General features: G+C 38.5%; 1 protein-coding gene across 2 annotated transcripts in view; it reads right to left on the reverse strand.

Annotated features, from left to right (window-relative positions):
* Nucleotides 1-1,354: 1,354 nt before the first annotated feature.
* The window catches only part of SPIN1 (spindlin 1), a 53,978-nt gene continuing 31,874 nt past the window's right edge, over nt 1,355-23,458 (reverse strand). For both annotated transcript variants that reach the window (XM_012726463.1, XM_004684492.2), the window contains exons 3-6: nt 17,294-17,342; nt 10,079-10,332; nt 5,307-5,540; nt 1,355-2,387 (exon numbers count right to left, since the gene is read on the reverse strand). In XM_012726463.1, coding sequence (XP_012581917.1) covers nt 2,188-2,387; nt 5,307-5,540; nt 10,079-10,332; nt 17,294-17,342 — 737 coding nt within the window. In that variant the 3' untranslated portion in view covers nt 1,355-2,187. The remainder of the gene's footprint in view (nt 2,388-5,306; nt 5,541-10,078; nt 10,333-17,293; nt 17,343-23,458) is intronic.

Genomic DNA, 23,458 nt, shown 5'->3' on the forward strand with positions numbered 1-23,458 from the left:
AAAAAAAACCCTTCCCCTTCCTTCAGCCTTAAAGGCAATAAATGGAACAATGATTAAAATAATGAAATAATCATCATCACATGTCACATTCAGAGTGGCAGATTGTGTGGTATTAAAGTTGCTGAAGTTACTTGCAAAAAGACCACAATGCAAGTTGCTAAGTGATGCTGGAAATTTATCAGCTGACCCAACCCTTAGGATGATTCCAAAGGACTTTGATTTTTGGCCCGATGTCACTGTGCAATGTCTGTGCCATTTACGCTGGATGCACTCACTCTTAGGGCGCACATGTTCACTGGCTCGGCCTGGAGATTCACATGCAGGGAGGGGCTCTGGCATGAGCCACGAGGACTGCGCACGTGGGTGTGGGGTGAAGATGCCTAGATCTGCATACCATCGCACAGAGCAACTCATCTGCCTGCGCACCACAGAGAATAGAGGTGAGGTGTGTACTACAGGTCACCTTCCACCATACAAGGTACAGAACCTTGAAGGCAAAATAGGCAGCCAGTCAACCACAGGGAGATGAGGTCTTGAAAACACAGCAATAACAGTGGATTAGCCATGCCGGGTCATACAGACCCCTGACTCAAACTTTGGAGTTTCTGACAGTCTTCTGCCCAAATCTGGGGAAAGATTGCTAATCTCCACAAGAGATGAGTTCTACATATTGCTTTTGCCCTAGCCTCAAACTGCCAGGGCTCATCCATAACAGTGTTCAAAGGTCATTTAATTGCTAAACCAACTACGGCTGTAGTTGTATTTCAGTTAAAACAACCTTGTGGGCAGGGATAAGCCAGGACAGGATTCTGTGATTAAGGGCTGCTGTATGTTATACCCACAATTGAGTTGGGGTGACACACTCTGGTGGTAGTGTCCACACTGCATGTATTCACATGCAATGATTCATGCCAATAGCAAATCAGAAGAACAGACAGCACCGCAAAAGGTGTTGAGAGATTTCAGCTGTTATTTGTCCAGATATTCTTTGTGGGCAAAGTCTGAGGTGGGGGTTGGGAGGGGGAAAAGGGAGGGCCGAATGAGGTGTGGGAGATAAGAGGGGAGGTTCTTCTGACCATAATCACATGTGGATGATAATGACAAAAACAAAAGTATCCCAGAGAATGCGTTAAAAGGCAACAATGCGATTCTTGAACTTACATACCTAACACAAAAGAATAATGTTCTTCCAGGAACTTACCACATGCACACAAACCACTGATGTACAGTTGCCTTTGAAATCCGTGTACTAAAATCCAGATGGCCGATTTGTACAAATAATGGACCAATGTGCCGTCCAAAATACACCTGCATTTCACTGAATGGTCCAAATACCTTAAGGCTTTGCAAAAAAAAAAAAAAAAAAGTATGATAAAAAAAAAAGGTAAACAAAAAAAAAAACTTTACATAGCGTAAAACTAAAGGCAGCCTTTTATCCAGATTTCCAGCTGTTTTGTAAAATTCTGATGTGGGTTATTAACTGTTCACAAGTGATTCATATTTGGACCTATGGTTTAAAGTCTCCAGGTTGAAAAGGTGCTCTGAACTTGACTTTCAAAACAAGCTGACTGTCGCTATGTGCCCAAACTTAATTTTTTAATTAATAGCAGTAGTAAATAGCAAATATGACTAACTTGGGTAAAGAACTCCTGTTAAATTGGAGATAATTATTTAACCCCTGTTCTGATCCACAAAGAAAGGACTGCCGATGGTGTGTGTGTATGTGTGGACACACAGATCTGTGTATGTATAGATACATTACATATGTATACACACAGATCAATAGATAGGTAGGTAGACATAGATACATATATATCTCAAAAAGGCAGTAACAAAAATACCAAACTATGCTTGCATTGTGGCAGCAGAATAAGAGTGTTAGAGTGAAGGGGAAGATGGACAAGAACTATTAGTTTTAAATGTATGATAGATACTAGCTGAACTTTTACCAAACTTGCCTGTAACTCCCCTCCAAACAGACTTCTTTTAAGAGGAAGGAGTTCCTTACACAAAATGCTCTGTGTTCACATAAATCTGTACTAGTCAGAACAAAACCAGTTCTGCTGCAGAGATTGTGGGTTCGCAGGGACATTTAAGCTTTCATTAAACTGGAAAGCAATCAAGTCTTTATGTCTACAAATTATACATTTAATAGTTCCACAAATTTGGCAAAGTTCGTGATGACATCTAGGATGTTTTCACCAAATCGTAGACATAGATATGGAAATCATCATCAAACTTGATGAAGTAGACAGACGGTTTGGCTTCCACTTGATGGATGACCATGCCAGTCCTTTTAGAGCCGTCTTCTTTGGCATATTCCACTTGTTTGCCTACCAGGCTGTCCACAACTTCTCCTGGTTCCCTTTCTGCTGGAGGTGAATCATCTGTATTTAAAGGGAGAAAATAAGAATCCAAAGTCAATTTTTAAATAAATACCAACTTGCACATCTACTTTAATAACTTAAAAGTTAATATCCTGAATTCATCTTGATTTAAGCCAAAAGTCAGAAGCTTTTTTCCCAAAGGTCAGACAATGAACATATCAAGTTTTTGGCCTCTGTCCTGATGACTTGGGCCTGCCAGGACAGCACCAGCGGCACAGAGCTGCCCAGGGAGTTGGGTGGGGCTGTGTGCCAGTAACACTCTATTTACAAAAGTAGCTTGCTGACACCTTAGGCCTAGACGTGTAAAACACTTTAAAAATGATAACTGAAAATATGTTTGGTGCTTATTTAACATAGCTATAATTAGCCAAGGAGCTATAGTTACCCAAGGAGAAATAAAACTAAAGGAAGAAAAAAATGCAGACAATCACATAACTTCTTAAAAATTAAGCCTAAATTACTTTGAAGATTTTAAAGCTACCTTTTACTCTGTAAATCCTAAAAGCTTCCTTCTCTCAACCTCATCACACTACATACACACAGTCTTCTAATTCAATTTCAATTTCAGATTCCGAGTCCCCATGCTTCAAATACAGGTGCGCACTGAACTAAACCCTGAGGAGGCTTGGGCACCCGCGTCCTGGAAAGCACTGCTCTATTCCCTGCCAGCTGTGTGAGTTCTAGGAATACACACGAAGTGACAACAAATTATTGTCAACTTCACTTCAACGATAGAGAAAAGTGAAGAGAACAGGAGGAGGCTACAATTCTATCAGAAGCTCTGCAGGCCTTCAGCTTTTCCCCAGGAGAGGAGAGAGCATCAAGCAGGGCAACCGAGTCCAGGTGCCCAATGTGCCCAAGACAGTCCGGCTCATTGATGACAACCATTACTTCACATTCTCACATGTGTCCAAGTCTGGACTGTGTTTAACATTTATATTACAATAAATTCTCTCACCAAAGTACACAACGCAAACCCTACTGTCTGATTTCTGTAAACAGCCACACCGACACAAGTAAAACACACAAGCGTGATGGAATCCATCTCTCTATGGGAAATGAAGAGGAAACTTGACCTTAATTCTTTTCTTCAAAACTTCCCCTCCCTCAGCAGCAGCACACTGCCAAGTTTTCATGGCACTTTACCATTTACAGAGGAATTCCAAAGACAAGATAGCACTTCCTGTTACCACAACTTATTTTGAGTCCTCCTTTCATTAAATCCCAGCTATATAATTTCCATTATACAAAAGTATACAAACCTAAATTCTAAGTGGGCTTAAGAAAGTCAGGCTCAGAAAAGTACATCAGCATATCCATAGTGACTAGCTTATTCATAGGAAAATCTCTGAAAAGAACTGCAATGTCACGTTGCTGACATAAGTGTCCAAAAGATCACACCTGTCCAAGGTCAGGCATCCATGTATTTGCAGAAAGGTTATGAGACTTGGTTTTGGAAAACAAGACTCACCCAAAGATGAATTCAGAAAAGGGATTCTATTCACAATGACATCAAAAAGAAAAAAATACTTAGGAATAAAATCTCAGTAAATGGAAACACATCCCATGCTCATGGATATGAAGATACTTCTTAAACTGCTATGAAGATTCAATACAGTCCCTCCCAGAGTACCAGCTGATTGCTTTGCAGAAAAGTGAAAGCTGATTCCAAAATGCATGTGGAACTGCCATGTGTTTGCCAAACAGTCAAACAATTCTAAAAAAGAACAAAGCAGGAAGGTTCACACCAATTTCAAAACTTACTACAAGGCAAATACACCACTAGTGCACTGTGGCGCTGGCATGACCACAGACAGTTACACATCTACAGTCAACAGAGGTTCCCAAAAGCTATTCAAAAGAGCAAAGAACAGTCAACAAATGATGCTCAGACAATTGACTGTCAGTTACCAAAGAATGGTGGTGAATCCATACCCCACATCATAAAGATAAATCAACCAAAAATGTATCAACAATCTAAGTGTAATAACTAAACTGTATGACAGGTAAATATCTTCCTAACTTGGCAGTGGCACAGACTTATTGGAGTTTATGCCAAAGGCACATGCAACGACGACTACAACAAAAAAAAAATAGACAAATGGGTTTCCTCAATGTTAAATTCTTTTGTGTTTTAACGCACACTGTCAAGAAAATGAACACAACTTACAAATGAGTCTATCAAGGACTTGTACTTAGGATACGGACTCTTTCATCTCATTGATAAAGACAACCCAGTGGAAAAGCAAGGAAAGGATCTGGACAGACACTGCCAAAGACGACAAAGGGTTAATAACACATGAAAAGGTGCCGGACATCTTTAGTCCAGGGAAATGCAGACTGAAACCACAGTGAGACATGACCTCACACCCAACAGGTGCTGGTAACAGGGAGCAATCAGAGCCTCAGGATATCACTGATGACGACTGAAATTTGAAAACTGGTCTTGTGGAGGTTCTCTGAATGATTAGAAACAGAGTGACCACTGTGACCCATCAATTTTACTCCGAGGTATATACTCAAAAGAAAACAAATGTCCACCTAGAAATGTGTGCTGAAAGGTTCACCACAGCATTATTCATATCAAATGATAAATGGAACCCACCTAGACATGCTGACAGACAAACCTTAAAACTATGATGCTCCATTATGCTATGTAAGTCACAAAGGACTTCATGTTAGAAAGTCCATTTGTATGAGATCAAAGTTCAGAACAGGGAAATCAACAAAGGAAGTAATATTTCTTAGCAAAGGGGTGAAAAACTTCACAGCCTACTTTTGTTACATGCCAAAATAATCACAGATGCCAAAAATAAAAAGTTTAAGTGTCTCTGATGCAAATAGTGAAATTTATCTTGTTCTAAAAGGTGACTTCCTTTTTAAAATCATCAAAAACAAAAGTTGTCAATATATACTTACTGGAATCAGGCATAATGCGAAGGTCGCCTTCTTTATAATCATCTAAGAGCTGGTACATGTACAAGACAGGATCTTTCTCATAGGTAATGTAAAACCATGTGTTCATTATCGGTGCACGTGCTAACACCATTCCCCTCCACTCGTCTTTAGAACCATCCTCCGTCTCAAACATGTGCTCCACAGCCTTACCAATCATGGTGTCTGCTAGATGTGCATCACTGATTCGAGATGTTGCTGGGATATAAAAATAAACAGTGGTTTCTGAGGTGTTCTAGTAAATGCTTACTGTGAAGAGCTCAACTTAACTAAAGGGAACTACAAGGAATTTTATCCTCTTGACAGACTAGCAGACATCAGAGTTAACTGAAGGGCTTTAGGAAATACAACCACCTAACACATTTGTTGGGTCAAGGCCAGATTTGGTTCCATTTCAAATGAGTTCAAGACAAATCCTAATTTTTCTTTTTGTTTTTCCAAACTTTTCTGTTCTTGGTACTATACCTGCATTAGAATTCTCAATTATTCCTTCAAAGTACTGAAGTGTTGTTGTTATTTAATGACTATTTTTAGACTTGCAAAAGGAAATATAAAAATAGTAGCATTCCCATACCCTCCATTCACCTTCCCTTTTATATCAACATCTTATGAAACCACAGGCTGTTTATAAAAACAAAATTCAGCTCTTTGAGGCAAACACTTTTACTCCCGCTCTGACCATGTATTTTTCTCAGTGACCAGGGTGACCTGGGGCAGTCCACAGACAGGGATGTCTGCTTGTTTACAGTGCTTGAGGCCTTCCTTTCAACAAACTGCCCACAAAACATGAGGTCCTCCTGTTGTGTCCCTCCGCAGACACAGTCTTTCTGCTCCTGGAACCCCTCTGCTTCTTCCCATCATGCCCAGAGCCACACCTTCATGGCCGGCTCTTCTAGGACTTGTGACCACCAGGTCAAAGTGGAATTCCCAATCACAGAGGCCTCACCGTGTTTCTTACTGACACTTACCATCACCAGCTCACTTGCTTTTAGCCTGGGATGAAATCAGAGACCTTTCCTGCCTACTTTCTAAGACTTAAATCATTCCTTATGTGCTGTCTGAATTACAGAGCAAAGAGGGCCACCCAGAGCCCACATCAACTGCAGCTTGACTTGCTATTCCCCAGTAGTAAGCGGAAAATTACAAGTGTTATTTAGTTCTTTTAATACTAGGGAAACTAGAGGGTACTATCAACTGTAAGGTTTCTCTAATTCTCAACTTTTAAGGACCTGACTAAAAATTAGCACTTCTAGCTAATTCATTCACAAATGCTTCTATTTCTGCTTAAAAATTTCAAAGCAAGAAAGATTAGAATTTCTTAGCAAAGAAACTTCTTAAATTGCTTTCCAACTTAAACATCAGCAAACTTCAAACATACGATTCTTTACTTTGCCTAAGTATGTGATTATCATCAAAAAACACGTAGACTTCCCCACAGTGTATGACATCAAAACCAAATCCCACCAGTTTTTTTTTTTTTCACACCAGAAGTTCTCAAGCTTTTTGATCTCAGGATTCCTTTACATCATTAAAATTTTTTGAGAACCTAAGAACTTTTGTTTAGAAGCTCTAAGTGATAAACCTAAAAATATTTAAGAGTACCGATAGAAACAATGCACTGTTAGTGAAAAATACCTGCACTTATAAAAAATGTTTAGAGGAATGGCACAATTTTACATTTTTATAAATATCTTAATGTGAGCTACTTAAAAAGGACAACTAGAGTCTCCTAGTGTTTTAGCATTACATCTGCTCTATGTACTTTTGGTCAGTGTATAAAACCTAGCCTCACAAACTACATGATACTGAAAAGGAGTATTCAATTCATCTTTTAAGATCTTCCTAGATATTCTATGACACTATATTAAAACTGAATAGTAACTGCCCTTAAAGTTTAACAGCAATGTTGCATCTGAAGCCATTAACACTAAGTGATATATTGTTAAAATCTGTCTCTTGAATATGGGGGGGCAGGGGCTGTTATAAGTCAACAAATTAAATAAAATAACCCAATCAAAAAATAAGAAAAAGACCTGAACAGACATTTCTGTAAATACAATATACAAACAGCCAAAAGACACACACAAAGGTGCTCAATCTCTAGTCACCAGGGAAATGCATATCAAAACCAGTGACATATAACCTCACACCCATAAGGAAGGTTACTATGAAAAACAAAAGGAAAAAAACCCTACACAACAGAAGAAAGGAAGAGTACTGGTGAGAATGTAAAATGATACAGTCACTACAGAAAACAGTATGTAGGCTCATCACCAAATTAAAAATAGAACTTCACAAGATAAGCAATTCCACTAGTTGGTAAAAACCCAAAAGATTGGAAAGCAGGGTCCGGAAGAAATATCTGCTGCTTAACTGCAGCACTGTTCATTATACCAAAAGATGGAGCAACTCAAGTGTCATCCCATGGAAAGATGAATGGATAAACAAAATGTGTTCTATACATACAACAGAATATTTTCAGCCTTAAAAAAAAGGAAATTCTGACGATGCTACAACATAGTTGAACCTTGAGGCCATTATACTAAGAGAAAGAAGCCATTAACATAAATATTCCACTTACGGTGGGGGGGGGGGGTCAGGGAATTAAATGCTTTATGGAGATAGTTGCCCTATTGCAGAATGAATCGTTCTACAGATTTGTTTCACACCAATATGAATATACTTAACAGGACTGAAGTGTGCACTTAAAAATGGCTAAGTTAATGTGTTTCCCATTGTGTGTTTTTATCACTTTAAAACAAAACTGTGTGATTTAAAAAAAAAATTGTCAGTCTTTGAATGGATATAATACTAATTCATGATCTGGAAACACTAGGCATTACTCATATGAGACTACTGTGTTGACTGTGTTATACAGATTTTCCTGTTTAAGAGTGGACAAGGAAATCCCATCTTAATCAGACAAATAATGTTGACCTCCTGAAGACATATGGGTTTCAGAACCTCGGTCCCTAGACCACACTGTGGGAACTATCACATGCTTTTAGGGTGACTGGCTTTTCCATAGCTTTTTAGCTTAAGTATAACAAAATTGTATCTATTACTGCACGTAGCAAATAAGCACGGAACATATATGAAAGTCAAATAATCTTTCAGACACAATCATTATAATTAACTACTGCTTAGATAAATAAAATTAATTATAATATACTATGTTATATATAATATTTTAATAAAATTAACTACTGGTTAAATTAGGTGCCTGACATACTGAAGGTCTGCAGACCTTTGGGTTTCCTTTTTTAAGTTGCTACAGTGTTTACAGCAGCAACCCATGCCTACAGTTGGAAATGAGATGCCCCAAAATTAGAAAGTTAAACACTAAGTAATCTTTAATCCTAACAACAAAGATACTTCTGTATTTCCAGATATTTTGGTTTGGTCAAATCATTTCTCTATCAGTTCAAAAAAATTTTTTTCCCTTTCCTAGGATGATGTAAGAATGGACTAAAACAGATCCTACAATAAATTCAGGGCCAGAAAGAAAATGCATAGTTATTTAGTATAGACAATGATATAAAGGCATGGACAATATTTTTTCAGTCCTTAAAAGTAGGACTCTCCAGTATTTGTATCCTATGTGGGAAATAGACTGCAGGCAAGGGCAAGAGGAAACAAGGCATGCATCATAAGAACAAGGTATTCAGACTCTCAGAATGGGTAACAGAGTTAGCCTTACACAGGATGAATACAGACTTAATATTTGATATTTAAAGAGAAGACAGACCCCAAAATATGTGGTGGCGTGGCAAAGAATTAACCTACTAGGAAGCCCGTGTCCCAAGAACAAAGGACAAAAACAAGGGGTGGGCTGAGGAAGGAAGCTTGACAGAGCTTCTTCCCCTGACAAGGAGACATCACATCTCTACCCTTTCCACTCGATATCCACTAAGACTACGCTTTTTATTAGCATGGATTTTTAAACTGTTCCAAACATAAACCAGCATTTAAACAATAGCACTGTAATTGTGACACTAAAATATTTCAAAATAAACACTTTAAAAAAAAAACAACACATTAATTTGGGTGTATTCTACTGATCTTGAAAATATTTATTTTATTCTTAAAGAGAAAATCAATCTTAAACAGAAACATTATGCCTTAAGGCATGTAAGTTATACAAGTGCCTTATAACATTTAATAAAAAGAGGCACTCGTTTTCATAAACACTGTACAAACTAACCCTAAGGAATGGATAATAAAGCTCACATACTTTGGTTGCCTAAATTTTGGCTGAAAGTATAATCACTTAGGTAATAATACACAACAAAAGATACACTTCACATAAAGATTCTAAAATAAATAAATACAATCTTCCTTACCCATTATAATCTGATAGACTGAAATTAAGTATAGGATATTTGACATAGTAATGTTTTTACACAAGAGTCCAAATAATTAGTTCTCAATATTAGAACAAGAGTCCAAATAATTAGTTCTCAGTATTAGAAATTACCACATTAGAATTTATTGGATTGTAATCTTCTTGAAATAACTTCATACATCTTTATGTCCTAGAAAGTTCCTTAGATTTTGATTTTAGAAGATCTGCTGATCAATTTTTGTGATTAATGGTAACTAATTTAAATGTGTATCAGGAGTGCTTACCACTCCAATAAAAATAAATATACCGATAATACAAAAGAAAAATCAAAAAGCATCTACTTCAATCATCATTTATAAAGCATATAACACAAATAGTAAAAAGAACTTACCAACTCTATCAGGGAGGACTTCAAGCGCAGAAACTCTTTCATCTTTATTAAGTTCTAGTCCATATACACAGTCAAATCCATCGTATTTTATAAGATACAAAGAAGGATTTACAGGCACCTGGTCCAGAACGGTTCCTTTCCACTGTGTAACAGGGCCATTCCCCTCTTTCCACCCATGCTGAATCCTGCAGCCTACGATGTTCCGCCGGGGCTGGGAAACAGGTTTGCTTGGCCCCACACTGCTCCGATGTTTTCTGTATTCACACATACACACACATAAGGTATCATCTCAAAAGTATGCACTCCTAGATCCAACACAACCATTGCTAGCTTGTGTCCCACTGAAAGTCATCCAGAGTCCCGTGTTAGCTAACTCTACCTCCCTCCAAGTCCAGGTGGCTCTGGGTGTACGTTCTATTCCCACTGGCATGTGATGGGAGCACGCAGTGGGCCCCTTCTCTACCACTGTTGTAAATGTATGCTCTCAGCAGCAGAGACTTCCCTGTGGACCCTAACTATAGACAGGCAGGAAGAAAAAACCATGGGCCAATAACGACAGAAGCCCTAACATTTAAGCACCAGTTATTTTTGCAGCTGAGTTTCCTTTAATTTAATTCACAATTAATGAAAGTAAATAAAGGTCTGACCCTATGAATCATCACATGCATAGACCTTCATATAAAATGAATGCATTTCAATCAAAATGAAATGTGCAGCTATTGATTTCACCCCTTCTGATTCCCACATTAACTCTGTCCCCATGGGTTTTAATAAGTATCAACTTGACATTTAAGTTTTTCTTAACCTGTAGTCCAGGCTGGCTTATATCTATGTATTATATATACCATTGTTACTATTCTAAAAACACCTTAGTTAACCAATTAAACCTGTGGCAAATATATAACATTGAAAAACATTGGAATAACACCAACCCACATTCTTTCTGGATTGTTAACAACTGGAAGATTGACATACAATAATTACAAGTAATAAACCTGGCTCTTAATATTAGAGACAACCTCTTTATTTCACCTAGAAATCTAAAGACAAGGGACAAGACCTCTCGACAGCAAACCAGAGGCCAAACCCAGGCCAGCATGTGAATGCTGCTATAAGCCAAGAATGAAAACACCAAGTGAGCAGAAAAGAATTCCTTCTCAGTTTCATGAACATAAAGCTCTCATTTGGTACACCATGAACAGAAGTAATGAACATAAACTTTTTACAAGTCTAATTGTTTAAAAAAAAATTTATTGTAGGCTGTAATAGTTTAGTTAGGTGAGGCAAGGTCTTCCTTTTGCTTAAAGGAGGTCAAGCCACCTCGTGGAAAAAAAGAGTCAGTGACTACCTCAGGCAGGAAGACAGGGAAGGACCATTAGGAGACCAGGAACTGTTCCTGAGGACACACTGCTAAGGATAGAATCCGACTTACATGATGACCCATGGGATAAAAAGAAGATGAGGGTCAGACATTACCAAGCTGACCTCGAAAAGTGTGATGGCAGATACGTTCAAATATGTCACAGGAAAAGTGTGGCGCTGCCTCACACACAGAGGTCTCCAGAGGCATGCAGGCGGTCACAACACAAATCATCAAGGTGACCCTCAGAAGGAGGCCGTGTTTGGGGGCACTGATCCCAAGCACACTCTCAAGGTAGATGGGAACAGTGAGTGAGCAACACTGCTCAGAGACCACAAAAGAGGGCTCACAACAGAAAGACGGGCAGGGTGAGCCCAAGAGAAAAGACAGGAAGCAAGGGAGCAAGGGGAAGCCTTTTCAGAAGTGAAGACTGTGAGGAGCCAAGCAGGAAAAAGATGATGAGGAGACAGCAGGGCAGAATTAATGAAGAAGTAGTGATGGAGAGAAAATTCCAGTTATTTTTTAACAAAACTACCTAAAAATAAAATTTAAATGAATAGAAAAGAACACTAAAATAATCCCAAAAAACTTTCCTGAAATGAAAGACTTAAAATGTACAAATGCATCCCTGGGAGAAATGATACAAACTAACACCACAAAGATATAGCTTTCTTGGGCAGTTGGGCGAAAGGACCACATCACATCTAAGAAGATCAGAATGTGAAGCCACCTATGTGCCACAAAACATGGAGGGAAAGGGTCTCAGCAAAGAGAGTGCAAGTCAAAAGGTACCAGAAAAGACTGGCAGCATTATGAGACTAAAGAGAATGCTGCTCTCACAAGCACTTCTGGAAGAAGTTACAGAACAAGTTTCCAAAAATGCCTTAGGGAAAACTAGGCTCTCCCCTCAGGAAGAGGCAATTAATTCTGCCTTCTAACCAAGCTGCTGCAGCAATAGTTCATCCCTGTCTCCAATCCTCCCACTTTCAGCCCCCCACCTCATGCACACACACAGACGTATGCACACACAAACACACAGATACACAGGTCCTCTAGAGAATACTGACTACAGCCAGAAAAGAAAAGGTCTATCCCAGGTTCACAAGCATGACAGAGGCTTCGATACTCATCAAAACCAGCATCAACTCAGCCAATGATAGCAGAAGGGGTACCTACAGACTCAGAGTTGCCATCTTCATTGCTTCTGACACCGCTGAGTGTCGCTGTTCTGTACCACGTCTCTGTAGGGGGGAGAGGGAGGATGCCCCACTTTTCTTCCTAGTCACTCCAGGAGTACACAGGATTCCTCCCTCTTGAATGGCCCACGGGTCTACAGTTGGTCAGTCCCTCCTGCATCCTTTAATTCTGAAGACATGTAATCCTTCTCCTATGTAGATTGATTCTCACCTTCTTTAAGAGAATTTTAACGGTTCCCAGGTACCCTTTCAGTATTATTCTTAATTCTTAAAATGCTTTCTACTTGCAACATTTTTGTTTCACTTCTCACATTCTTCCTTCCTTTATCTGTGCAGCCAGGATGAATGACCTTTCTTTAAAACCATGTAAAACTTCTAATAGACACTGTGTGTCTCATTTCTACTCTGACAGCAATCACCACTAACTACTTATTTTTTCTACTTAAATCCACAACTAGTAAAAAACCTACACCTATCCTTCCCCAAGCCAAGCAAGAATAAAAACAAATTCTTAAACAAGAAGTGTTTTAAAAGCAGCACATGATAATAATCCCTCGTAGCTACTTTCACCTTACTGCTGAATTCAAGGTTCTGTTTCTAAATTGTTAAATTTCATTTTGCTACTAGTTTAAATTCTTTTACACCGCCTTACTCAGAAATAAGTAAGGATTTTTGTTGGTTCTTGCTTAACATTATAATTTTTTCATGTATATTTTGCCTTTCAAGCTACATCCTTTACTGAATCACACAGGGTATAGAAATGCAAACCTGGAATTCATGCAAGTCTAAAACTATTCTTTTGCCCTCATACCTAAACTGCTTGCATATACAAATTAGGTCCAAACCTTCTTCCTGTTATTGGGGTAAATGTTTTCATGTTTTCTACTTTACAGAGTTAAAGCTATCAGATGCCAATCTGATCCTTATTTCTTTGCAGGTATAACCCAACATTCCTTGTCTCTCCTTTATTTTAGAAGTGCACTATTATTTTTTTAAATTTTGAGGTAACACTGCTTTACAACACTGTATCTAATTCAGAAGTGTAGGATACCCCCTTCAGATGTAAGTCATCACAGCCACCATCAAGGGACCACAGTCTTCCACCACCGCCCACTGAGTCATCTCCATCCTTCCCCGTTCCTCTGGTAATCTTAATTCTACTGACAGATTTTTAGGGCTTGGTATTGGCTTGTCTGACTACCCCTTGTATTCTTCCTCTATGTACTGTATATAAGTGAAACCGGGTGCTTTTTGTCTTCTTTCTTTCTGACTTGCTTGCTTAGCATTATCTCCTCCTGCTCCACCTATGTTATTGACCATGGCAAGAAATCATCTTTTCATTTTTTATCACTGAATAATATTCCAATATGTATATATGCCATATTCTTAATCCACTTATCTTGTACCTAAGTACCTCGTGTACTTACATTGTGTCCATAACTGGCTATTGTAAATAATGCTGCAATGAACATCCGATTGCATTTCTCCCTCCTAATTAGTGTTCTTGCATTCTTTGCGTATATGCCTAGGAGTGAAATCGCTGGATCACATGGTAGATCTACTTTTAATATCTTGAGAATCTGCCACATTGCTTTCTATAAGGGCTGTACCACTTTGCATTTCCTCTACAAGTTGCTTTTAAAATATTCGTTGTTTTCTGGATTCTGAAATGTCACTTAAGACTTGTGACTTGTTAATTTACCCTTCACCAACTTGCTGGCATCCTTTAGTTATCAGTCTAAAGACAGCCACGCAAATTATTTCCCATAATGTTTCATAGCGTGTGCCCCCATCCATACTTAAAACACTGCAGGAATGCTAACATGTCTAGACCCACCCTCACCACTCCCTCATCCTGTGGTTCCTGAAGACATCCAGCTCAACTTTGTTTAAATTAGGCTAAACAGATTAAGTCTGAATTTCAATCTTTCCACGGAATGTCTTATAGGTAGTATTTTTGACTTCTATGAACTGACTGTTTACCTTATTTTGAACATCTTTTAAGAACCTGCCTCTAAGACGGGAGAGTAACACTCATCTCCTCTCCTGATCTCTCCCTAAACGCGTGGGGTTTGGGGCGAGTCTCCTTTGTGCCAGATTCAACTGCCATCTGTCTGCTGATTCAGTAGATCCTCTCATTCTAACGATTTTCTACCCTGCTGCTGAGAATACCAGAGATGGCCACAGAAAGCATCAAAATGCCTTGGCATCTTCTTCCCACTTCCTGCTCCTCTCCCTGATGTAATAGCTACGACAAGTTGTTAGACAGTATTACATTTTCACATTTCTACACCCTGCTTCAGTAGAAGCCTGCCCTGACGGTTATCCTGTATGTGTGTTTATGCTGGAAATGACCCATTTTTCAGAGGAGACAACAATGCATGCAAGTCAGAAAATTTCATTTTGTTGTTACTATGCTTCTAGGATCACTGCCCTGTTTCTGAATCTAAGCTCCATCACTTCTTGTGTGATCCCCACCCCCCCGGGCAAGTTACTTAACCTCTGTGCACAGAAGGGTTCATGTTCCTATTGGACAAGAGGGCTATGGAAATGACACAGAACCACATCAGGGACAGGAGGCAGCAATGATAAACTCTGTCAGTGCCTAGTACTTCTGCCTGATTAATGGAAGGAAAAAGTTCCTGGAAATAACAGCACTTAAGTGTAACCATCACTCATTTCTAACTGCTCTAGGGAGAAACATACCAGTAAGCCCAGTCACCCTCCATGGAAATCTGCCTACTACTCAAATTAGGGAAGAAAAAAATATTGTGACATTTGAAAACTGAAATGAAGAACCATGAAACCTAAATTCATCCTTTCATTTTGAATTCTCCCTTGTACTACATGACATGTTAAAGGCTTCCGGACTGTAGATGAAATAAGCAGGCTTCCTGCTAAAGCACTAAATCAAGGTTCATGTGGTCCAATGAACAGGATGACATCTTTTAGCTAATACACACATGAACTTTGAGAACTGAGTAAGTAGATATTCGTTCCTTGTGCTTTAAGGAAAAAAAATAATATATCAAAGTCATGTGATAAGAACCAGTTATTACTTAGGATGAGAACATGAAATCTTTCTCAAAAGCTTAAACCCCAAAATGTCTGAAATCCAATATAAACAAACTTAATCATAGTTGGGAACATGTAAAAATGGATGAAAAAAAATGTACACTCTTAGGATCACTAGTCTTAACCTAATCAGTAAAAATTGATTTTGCATGATCATTCTGGTCTTGCAAAGTTAACTCACAAACGTACTTTTATTCACCACTGTATTTAACAATTTATCACCACATAACATTTACAGCTTATAATTTGTTTTTACTGTTACCTTCTATTTGTAGAAAGACATGGCTTACCATTTAAGGTAACAACATGGTAATAAATGAGATCTTTACAGAAATTTTCAGATCACTTAGCAGGACAGAAAAGTAAAAGTAATGAGCAAATGAATGAAATTTGAAAATACTTCATCAAACTTTAGGAACACAAGAGCATACTTACCAACCTTCACATTTATTTTCCAGGTAATTTCTTAAAATGAAAATTACAAATATTTACATTATATCCCATGTATTCATTTAAATGGGAGGTATGTTTGCTTTCATCACTAACAATTATAAAAGGGCATTGCTATTTTTGTTGACTGTTGCTAGCAATGAGTAAGTTTTCCCCATCCAACCACTACAGAACAGTGACCAAGGGGCATTAAGTTTCTCAACAGGAATAATTTGGAAGAGAACTGCCTCAGGAGTGCAAGTCAGGAGGGGCCTGTTGACAGTCACTTATGACTAAGACTCAGAATCAGAACTGATCTTATCAAAACAGCTTCCATGACAAAGTAGCAGCCAGAATGGATGACAGCACAAAGGGGATAGTATTATGTAAGATATTGTACAGAGCAATATCACACACCAAGTTTTCAAGGAGGAAAACTGTACTCTAGTATCCATAACATTTAGGATTTATGACAAATTTGTCACTTATGATACATGGCTATTTAATTACCATTCAACATTCAGAAGCATTCTCTATAAAGTTTTTCTTTCACTTGAAAATGTCATAAAGCAGTGGGAGTACACTGGGCCACATGTCAGTCAGGTCTCCCAGCGTAAGCCACAGTGTCCATCCACAGGAGCAACTTGTCCAGCAGGGGAGTCCATGATGGGGGAAGATGTTACATGCAGGAGCTGTGTGATCTCTCCCACCAAGGAAGAAGAAAGAAGAGTTCACCTAGCCCCTTGCCTCCCACCAGTCCAGGTTTATAAAGGCGGAAGAATGAGGACAGGACACTCAGGCCAGGTCACCAGGAAGGAAGTGGGCAGGAACAAGGCTTCACACCAGTATTCAACATTCCCAGGGCACAACCACAAACTTGCTATGTGCCCCAAGGCTTCTTGCATACCAGGGAACAAGGCACCACCCAGGTGACCTCATATCCCACCAGTAACAGCCACAACCCCCTATTTCAAAGCAAACTTCATCTGAACTGGGGTGGGAAGAGTGCACTGGACTGTGGTGATGGTGATGGCACACAGGTGAACTGGTGGTAGGAAGCCCATGGGGATCACAACTGAGAGGAAAAAATGCACAAAATGAAGAATGATGTAAAAAAAAAAAATTTAAATAAAAGCAAACTTCAGAAGAGCTTACTTGTGGGATGTCCTTTTCTTCATCATGCTTGCAGACACACCAGCATGGCCTAAAAAAGAAAAGCGTATCAATCAATCAATGAAAATTGCACAATATCTCAGAACCTGAGAAAAAAATTAACTTCTGAAAAATTGCCATATAAAGAAAACCATAAACAGCCACCATGTTTTTAAAAATCTGTTTATTTAAGTATTATTAAGAAAGGTTTCTGGGAAAATAGTTCTTCTCCCCAAATCAGCCATAAAACAGAAAACCAAAGTTAGGTGCGAAAAGACTACAACAAAAATAAATAACAACCTTAACTACAGAATTACTAAAAGGGGAATAACATATAAAAATAGAAAACATGACAAAAGATATGAAAAACATCTGGATCCAGACATGAAATGGACAGGCAGCATAGGAGTTTGGGCCCAAAGAGCAGAAAGTCCATCTGGGGCCCCTACTGCTTCCAAAAAACAAAGCAGATAATGGTAACTGACGGAGAAACCAAGAACACTGGTTGTTTCTAATTCTGTTTTGTTTTGGTTAGGTTTGGTTTGGTTTATATTAAGAGGCAGACTGAAGTTGGAAGGGTAAGGTAGCTGGGATTTATAGAACAGAGTTAAAGGAAAAAGTGTCCCAGATGGAACATATAGGAGATGAGGCCAAAGTCTTTGACTAGATATTAACCTGCAAGGCTTGAAAGCTTTCAAACCCCACCTAGCCACCTCTTTGAAGAATTGGTGGATTCAATACAATCCCAAAAGGGGACTCCCTAAGCAGGAAGACTGGAGCAGCCCTAAAGTTACCACAGATCCATCCTAGATCTCTTGGCCAAAACAAAAGCCAATGCTCGAACACTTTTCAAATACCCAAACCCCTAGAAAAATTACTAAACATGCAGAAACAGCAAAAGATCCATAACCAATCAAATTTTAACCAAAACTATGCAATGAACCAACAAAGATGTTCAAAGCACTGTAATTATGCTCAAATATTTAAGACACAAAACAGAAAAATGGAAAGAAAAGGAAATAGAAATTGGCAAAACTGAAAAACAAAAAACACATATCCAAAGTGGAAAAAGAATTTCATGGAATGTAATTAATAGCATGTTAGATTCCACTGAGAAAGAGATCAGTGAGCTGAGACACTTCAATACAAACTGTCCAAAATGGCTCAGCAGAAAGAAAGAAATGGCTTGGGGAAATACGAGACAATTTTCAAGTGTTCTAACTTAAATGAAGCTAGGCTCCATCAGAGAGTAGTGCTAAGGGGTGAAAGAAGAAACAAACCCAAAATATACAATGAAGTCAACGTAGGAACAAAACAAAGTGACAGCAAGGTACACTTTGCTGAAATTTTTGAAAGCCCTTGACAAAGCACTTTTAAAACAATAAAAGACATAAAATATAAATTTAATGTCAGGAACAATGGAAGTCAGAAAACAGTAGAATAAATCTTCAAGGTGCTACAAATGTAAACCAACAACTTACTTGTGAACTTAGAATACTATATTCAGCCAAAGTACCTTTCAAATCCAACAACAAATATATTAAATGCAAATAGTCTACAGGTACCAATTAAGATTACATAAGAAAACAATTATTAATCTAGACAAAATGACTTCAAAAGTAATCAAAAAGAACATGCCAAAATTACCAAAGAAGCTGTAATAGTCTTAAATATGTATGAACCTATTCACAGAATGCTGACATACATGAAGCAAAAACTGACAGATTTGATTTAAAAAACTGACATACCCACAGTGACACTTAGAGATGTGAACTCTTCTCTCTGAGTAACTGATGTAACAAGTGGGTAGAAACTCAGGAAGGTTACAGAAGTCCTGAATGTCACAGCAGCCAACTTGACATTTATAGAATACTAATCTAATAAGTTCCAAAATACACATTCTTTCCAAATTTACATGACACGCAGACACCATTATGCTACTTATGATGAAAGTCTCAATATACTAGCAACTTAAATCACACGTAGAATGTTGCTCTGACCGCATCACTTTTCAGAATTAAACTAGAATAGTAAGGTATCTGTAAATATTTAAAAATCAAACAACAATCTTCTATACAACCCACATTCAAAGACAGAATCACAACAAAAATTCAACTATTTAAAATAAAACCAAAATGCTATGAAAATCCCTCTAGGATGCAGTAAAAGCAGTAACCACTATATTAAAATTAGCATTAAAGAGTAAAAATGTAGGCCCTCCTTGGTGGCACAGCGGGTTAAAAGCACAGCATTAAGAAGCTAAAAACACTTCTGCATGAGTTCGATTCCCGCCTGCCCCGGAGGCGACCACATGGCGTGGCAGACCTCTCCTGACCCGCCCGCTGCTCCCCTCAGCAGTGTACTTCGTCAATCTGCCTGTTCTGTACCCCACTCTGTCTCTGGTGAAGCCCTTCGCCGCCCCTGAGCCTCTGGCCTGTACCCCAGTTCTGTATGTACAAATAAATAAAACTTTTTAAAAAAAAAGTAAAAATGTAAAGAAAATAACTTTTTACCATAAACTCAGAAAAATGGTTCTACTGAGTGGAGGGGGGAGAGGTTTCTAGGTTACCTACAAAGTTTTCTGTCCTTGGCCTTATATTAATGTATGCATTGTTTTAAATACAAATTCATGTACTAACATTACAATTACAATTTTATTCTCTTTATTTTTTAAGATTTATTTATGCATAAGAACTGGGATACAGGCCACAAGTGCAGGGGGTGAGAGGATTCACCAGAATAGGGAGCAGAACAGGCAGATCAACTGAAATACACTGCTGAGGGGAGCAGCCGCCGGGTCAGGAGAGGTCTGTCACACCATGTGGGTCACCTCCGTGGCCAGGGATTGAACCCATGCTGCAGTGGCTGTGGGTAGCTTCATAGTGCTATGTTTTAACCTGTTGCACCACCAAGGAAGGTCCTCTATTTTTTTATAAGCATCTTTTAAGAAAAAATATTTATTTTACTTATTTATGCATACAAGAACTGGGATGTAGGCTACAGTTGCAGGGGGTGAGAAGATTCACCAGAGACAGAGTAGGGTGCAGAACAGGCAGACTCTGATCAGGGATCAAATTCATGCCACAGTAGCTAGCTATAAACTATAGCTTGATAACACTGAGACTTTAACCCCTGTGCCACCAGGGAAACCCTACAATTACAACTTTAGTTAACTGAAAAAGGATCTCTATGGCTAACTGGTCCATTCTTATGGATGAAGGGACTGAGGCATGACTCAATATTAAGAGTCATTCCCCTATTATCACCCAACAAGTTTATATGAGCTAGAGAAGTGAGCAGCTTATGTACAAAGGTAAGCCACAAAGTAGAAGAGCTTATCTACGTTTAGCATCCCTGGAACACCCCCAGACTTGGCATAAACAATGAAGAGTAAAACATTAAATAAATTAAATACACAGATACTAAATTCCAGGTCAGGAAGTTTATAACTAGCTCACTGCTGTAATGGAAACCAATGGTCACACCGACCTTCATACCCTGGAAAGGTAACAGTACCTAGGAGAGAAATTCAAGAAAAACTAGCTAAAATGCATGAGATGATCCTTGTGAAGGTGGCAAAACAAACAGTTTTGGCATGATTTAAGACACTCTGGATTACACAAAGAAAAATGAACCCTAACACACACTTGCAAAACATGGCCATCATGAGGGGGAAAAGCAACCTGAATAAAACAGCAAAGGGCATGCAAGAACAGAATGAAGAAAGTCAGGAGGACTACAAAGCTCAATGCTGGAGCTAGAAAATTAAGAGTGGAGATTCTATAGTAACATTACCTACAGCAATTGTGCACATTTTTCATGAGATTAATATATCAAAACCGTTTATATGTCTGGTTTTCTTAAAAAAATATATAGATAGATAGATAGATAGATAGATTTCATTCCAGGTCTAGAGTAACTGAAGCAGTCCCAGGAGTTCACCGCTTGTTCCACTACATCCTGTTTTCAAAAAGGACACCAAGCTTAACATTTGGGACATACCCCACACCCCAGGATGAGTTCATGAGTCCTCACTTCCCACAAGCTGACTTTTCTACCCAAAAGAGTACCGTGAAAGAAATGAATCTTGTATTTAGCACCTATGAAAGGATGAGGATTATTTGTCATTAAACAATACTCTTCTTAAATACATATGCAAACATCAACAATGAAGTTTTTTTAAAGTATCACTAAAAAAAATAAAAACAAGCAACCCTGTTATCTCATGATCCAAGAACCACAAAAATTAAATGAGACCCTTCTTTTACATTTATATACCAACCTGAAGGAAACAAGACATTCTAGTCACAAAATGGGAGCAAGAGGCATGAAAAGTAAAAACCAGAGCTCTTATAAAGTTTAAAAAAAAAAACTTCCCATTTTCATGTTAGCATGTAAGAATTAGGAAGTCATCGCTATGTCCTAACAAGAAGTTGAACAAGTTAAAAATCAACAGCACTTCTTAGGTTGGTAAGCGTATTGAGGTTACAAAGGTTAATAACTTCTGCCCCTAAAATAAAGAGAAGATACAGAAAACCACAAATCATTAAACAGAAGCCTCCTCAGGCACCCACGCTGGGTGGGAGCACTTAACTGTGACTGACTACCTCGCTCTAGGTAGACAAGGCTAAGAGAGAAAAACTAACAGGACACAGTCACGGGGGTGGGGGTTGGGGAAGGAAATGGGGCTCCACATTTAAGTAAATTTTACTTCCAAAAGCCCTATCAAGGTGAAGATCAGAGAAAGGTCACGATTCCGCATAAGTCTTTTTTTTTTTTTAATTTAGTTATTTTGTGCATACAGAAGTGGGGTACAGGCCAGAGGCTCAGGGGAGGTGAGAGGCTTCACCAGAGACAGAGTGGGGAACAGAACAGGCAGATCGACGAAGCACACTGCTGAGGGGAGCAGCGAGCCGGTCAGGAGGTCTGCCGCGCCATGTGGTCACCTCCGGGGCAGGTGGGGATCAAACTCATGCGGAAGCAGCTTTAGATTCTCAGTGCAGTGCTTTAACCCGCTGCGCCACCAGCGCGGGCCCGCAGAAGTCTTTTTAGTCTTTTAAAAGACTGTGGCAGGGTCCCAGACTGTAGAATCCTACACTTCCCAGCACTTCATCTTAACAGGCTCTTTTACTAGAGTTCATTTTACCCAATGTATTATGCCTGGCTTTCATTAAAAAACAACACGCTTAGAAAAAAATGTAGCCATGTTATCTAAATAAACACATACTTTTAAAAAATTATAGGTACCCTAAAAGGCAAAAAAAAATTCAAATAGTCATAGAAACTATCAAAGTCGGACCTTAAATACAACGGAGATGTTGGAAATCTGATACAGAATTTAAAGTAACTATGATTAATATGTTTAAGGTTCTAATGAAAAATGTAGATTAATGTAAAAAGATATGGAAATTCTTTAAAAAGTTTTTAAAGAAATGGTAAAATATTGTAAAAAATGAAAAGCACCTTCGATGTACTCATTACTACAGAGCTAAGGCAAAAAAATCTCTGAACTTCAGAGTTTGACAACAGCAATTTTGTCAAAGGTAAAAGTGAAGGGAAAATAACAGAATAACCAAGAACGACGGGATAACAAAATGTGCATCATATGGAGAAGGGAATGTCAGAAAAGCTAGCAAGAAAGGAACAAGAGAAATATCTGCAGCAATGACAATCTCCCCAAATTAATGTCAGTCACCAAACTAGAGATCCAGAAAGTTCAGGATAAATGCCAAAATAAGTACACAAAGGCTTATCACATTCAAAATCTCGAAAGATAAAATTCCTGAAAGAAGGCAGAGGGAAAAAAAATAAGCACCTCACCCACAGAGGAACAAAAATAAGAATTACATCCCACTCTCAAAGCATGCAGGCAAGAAGAGAGTATGGCATGAAATACTAAGTGTTCAAAGAAAAATAAAAACAAAAAATTTGTGCTTTGCAAATTATCCTTCAAAAATGCAGAAGAAACTAGGTATCTACATGCAAAAAGAGAATTTATCCTTCACAAAAACTCAAAATGAAGCATAGACCTAAAAGTAAAAAGACAAACTATTACACTCCTAAAAGGTACCAGAGAAAATCTAGGTGACCTTCGCAGAGCAACAACTCTCCAGATATAACACATAAGGCATACTCCATAAAAATAAGCTAAACATTAAAACTAAAAAT

Source organism: Condylura cristata, unplaced genomic scaffold (genome assembly GCF_000260355.1).
Source record: "Condylura cristata isolate star-nosed mole 26May11 unplaced genomic scaffold, ConCri1.0 scaffold00017, whole genome shotgun sequence".
NCBI lineage: Eukaryota > Metazoa > Chordata > Mammalia > Eulipotyphla > Talpidae > Condylura > Condylura cristata.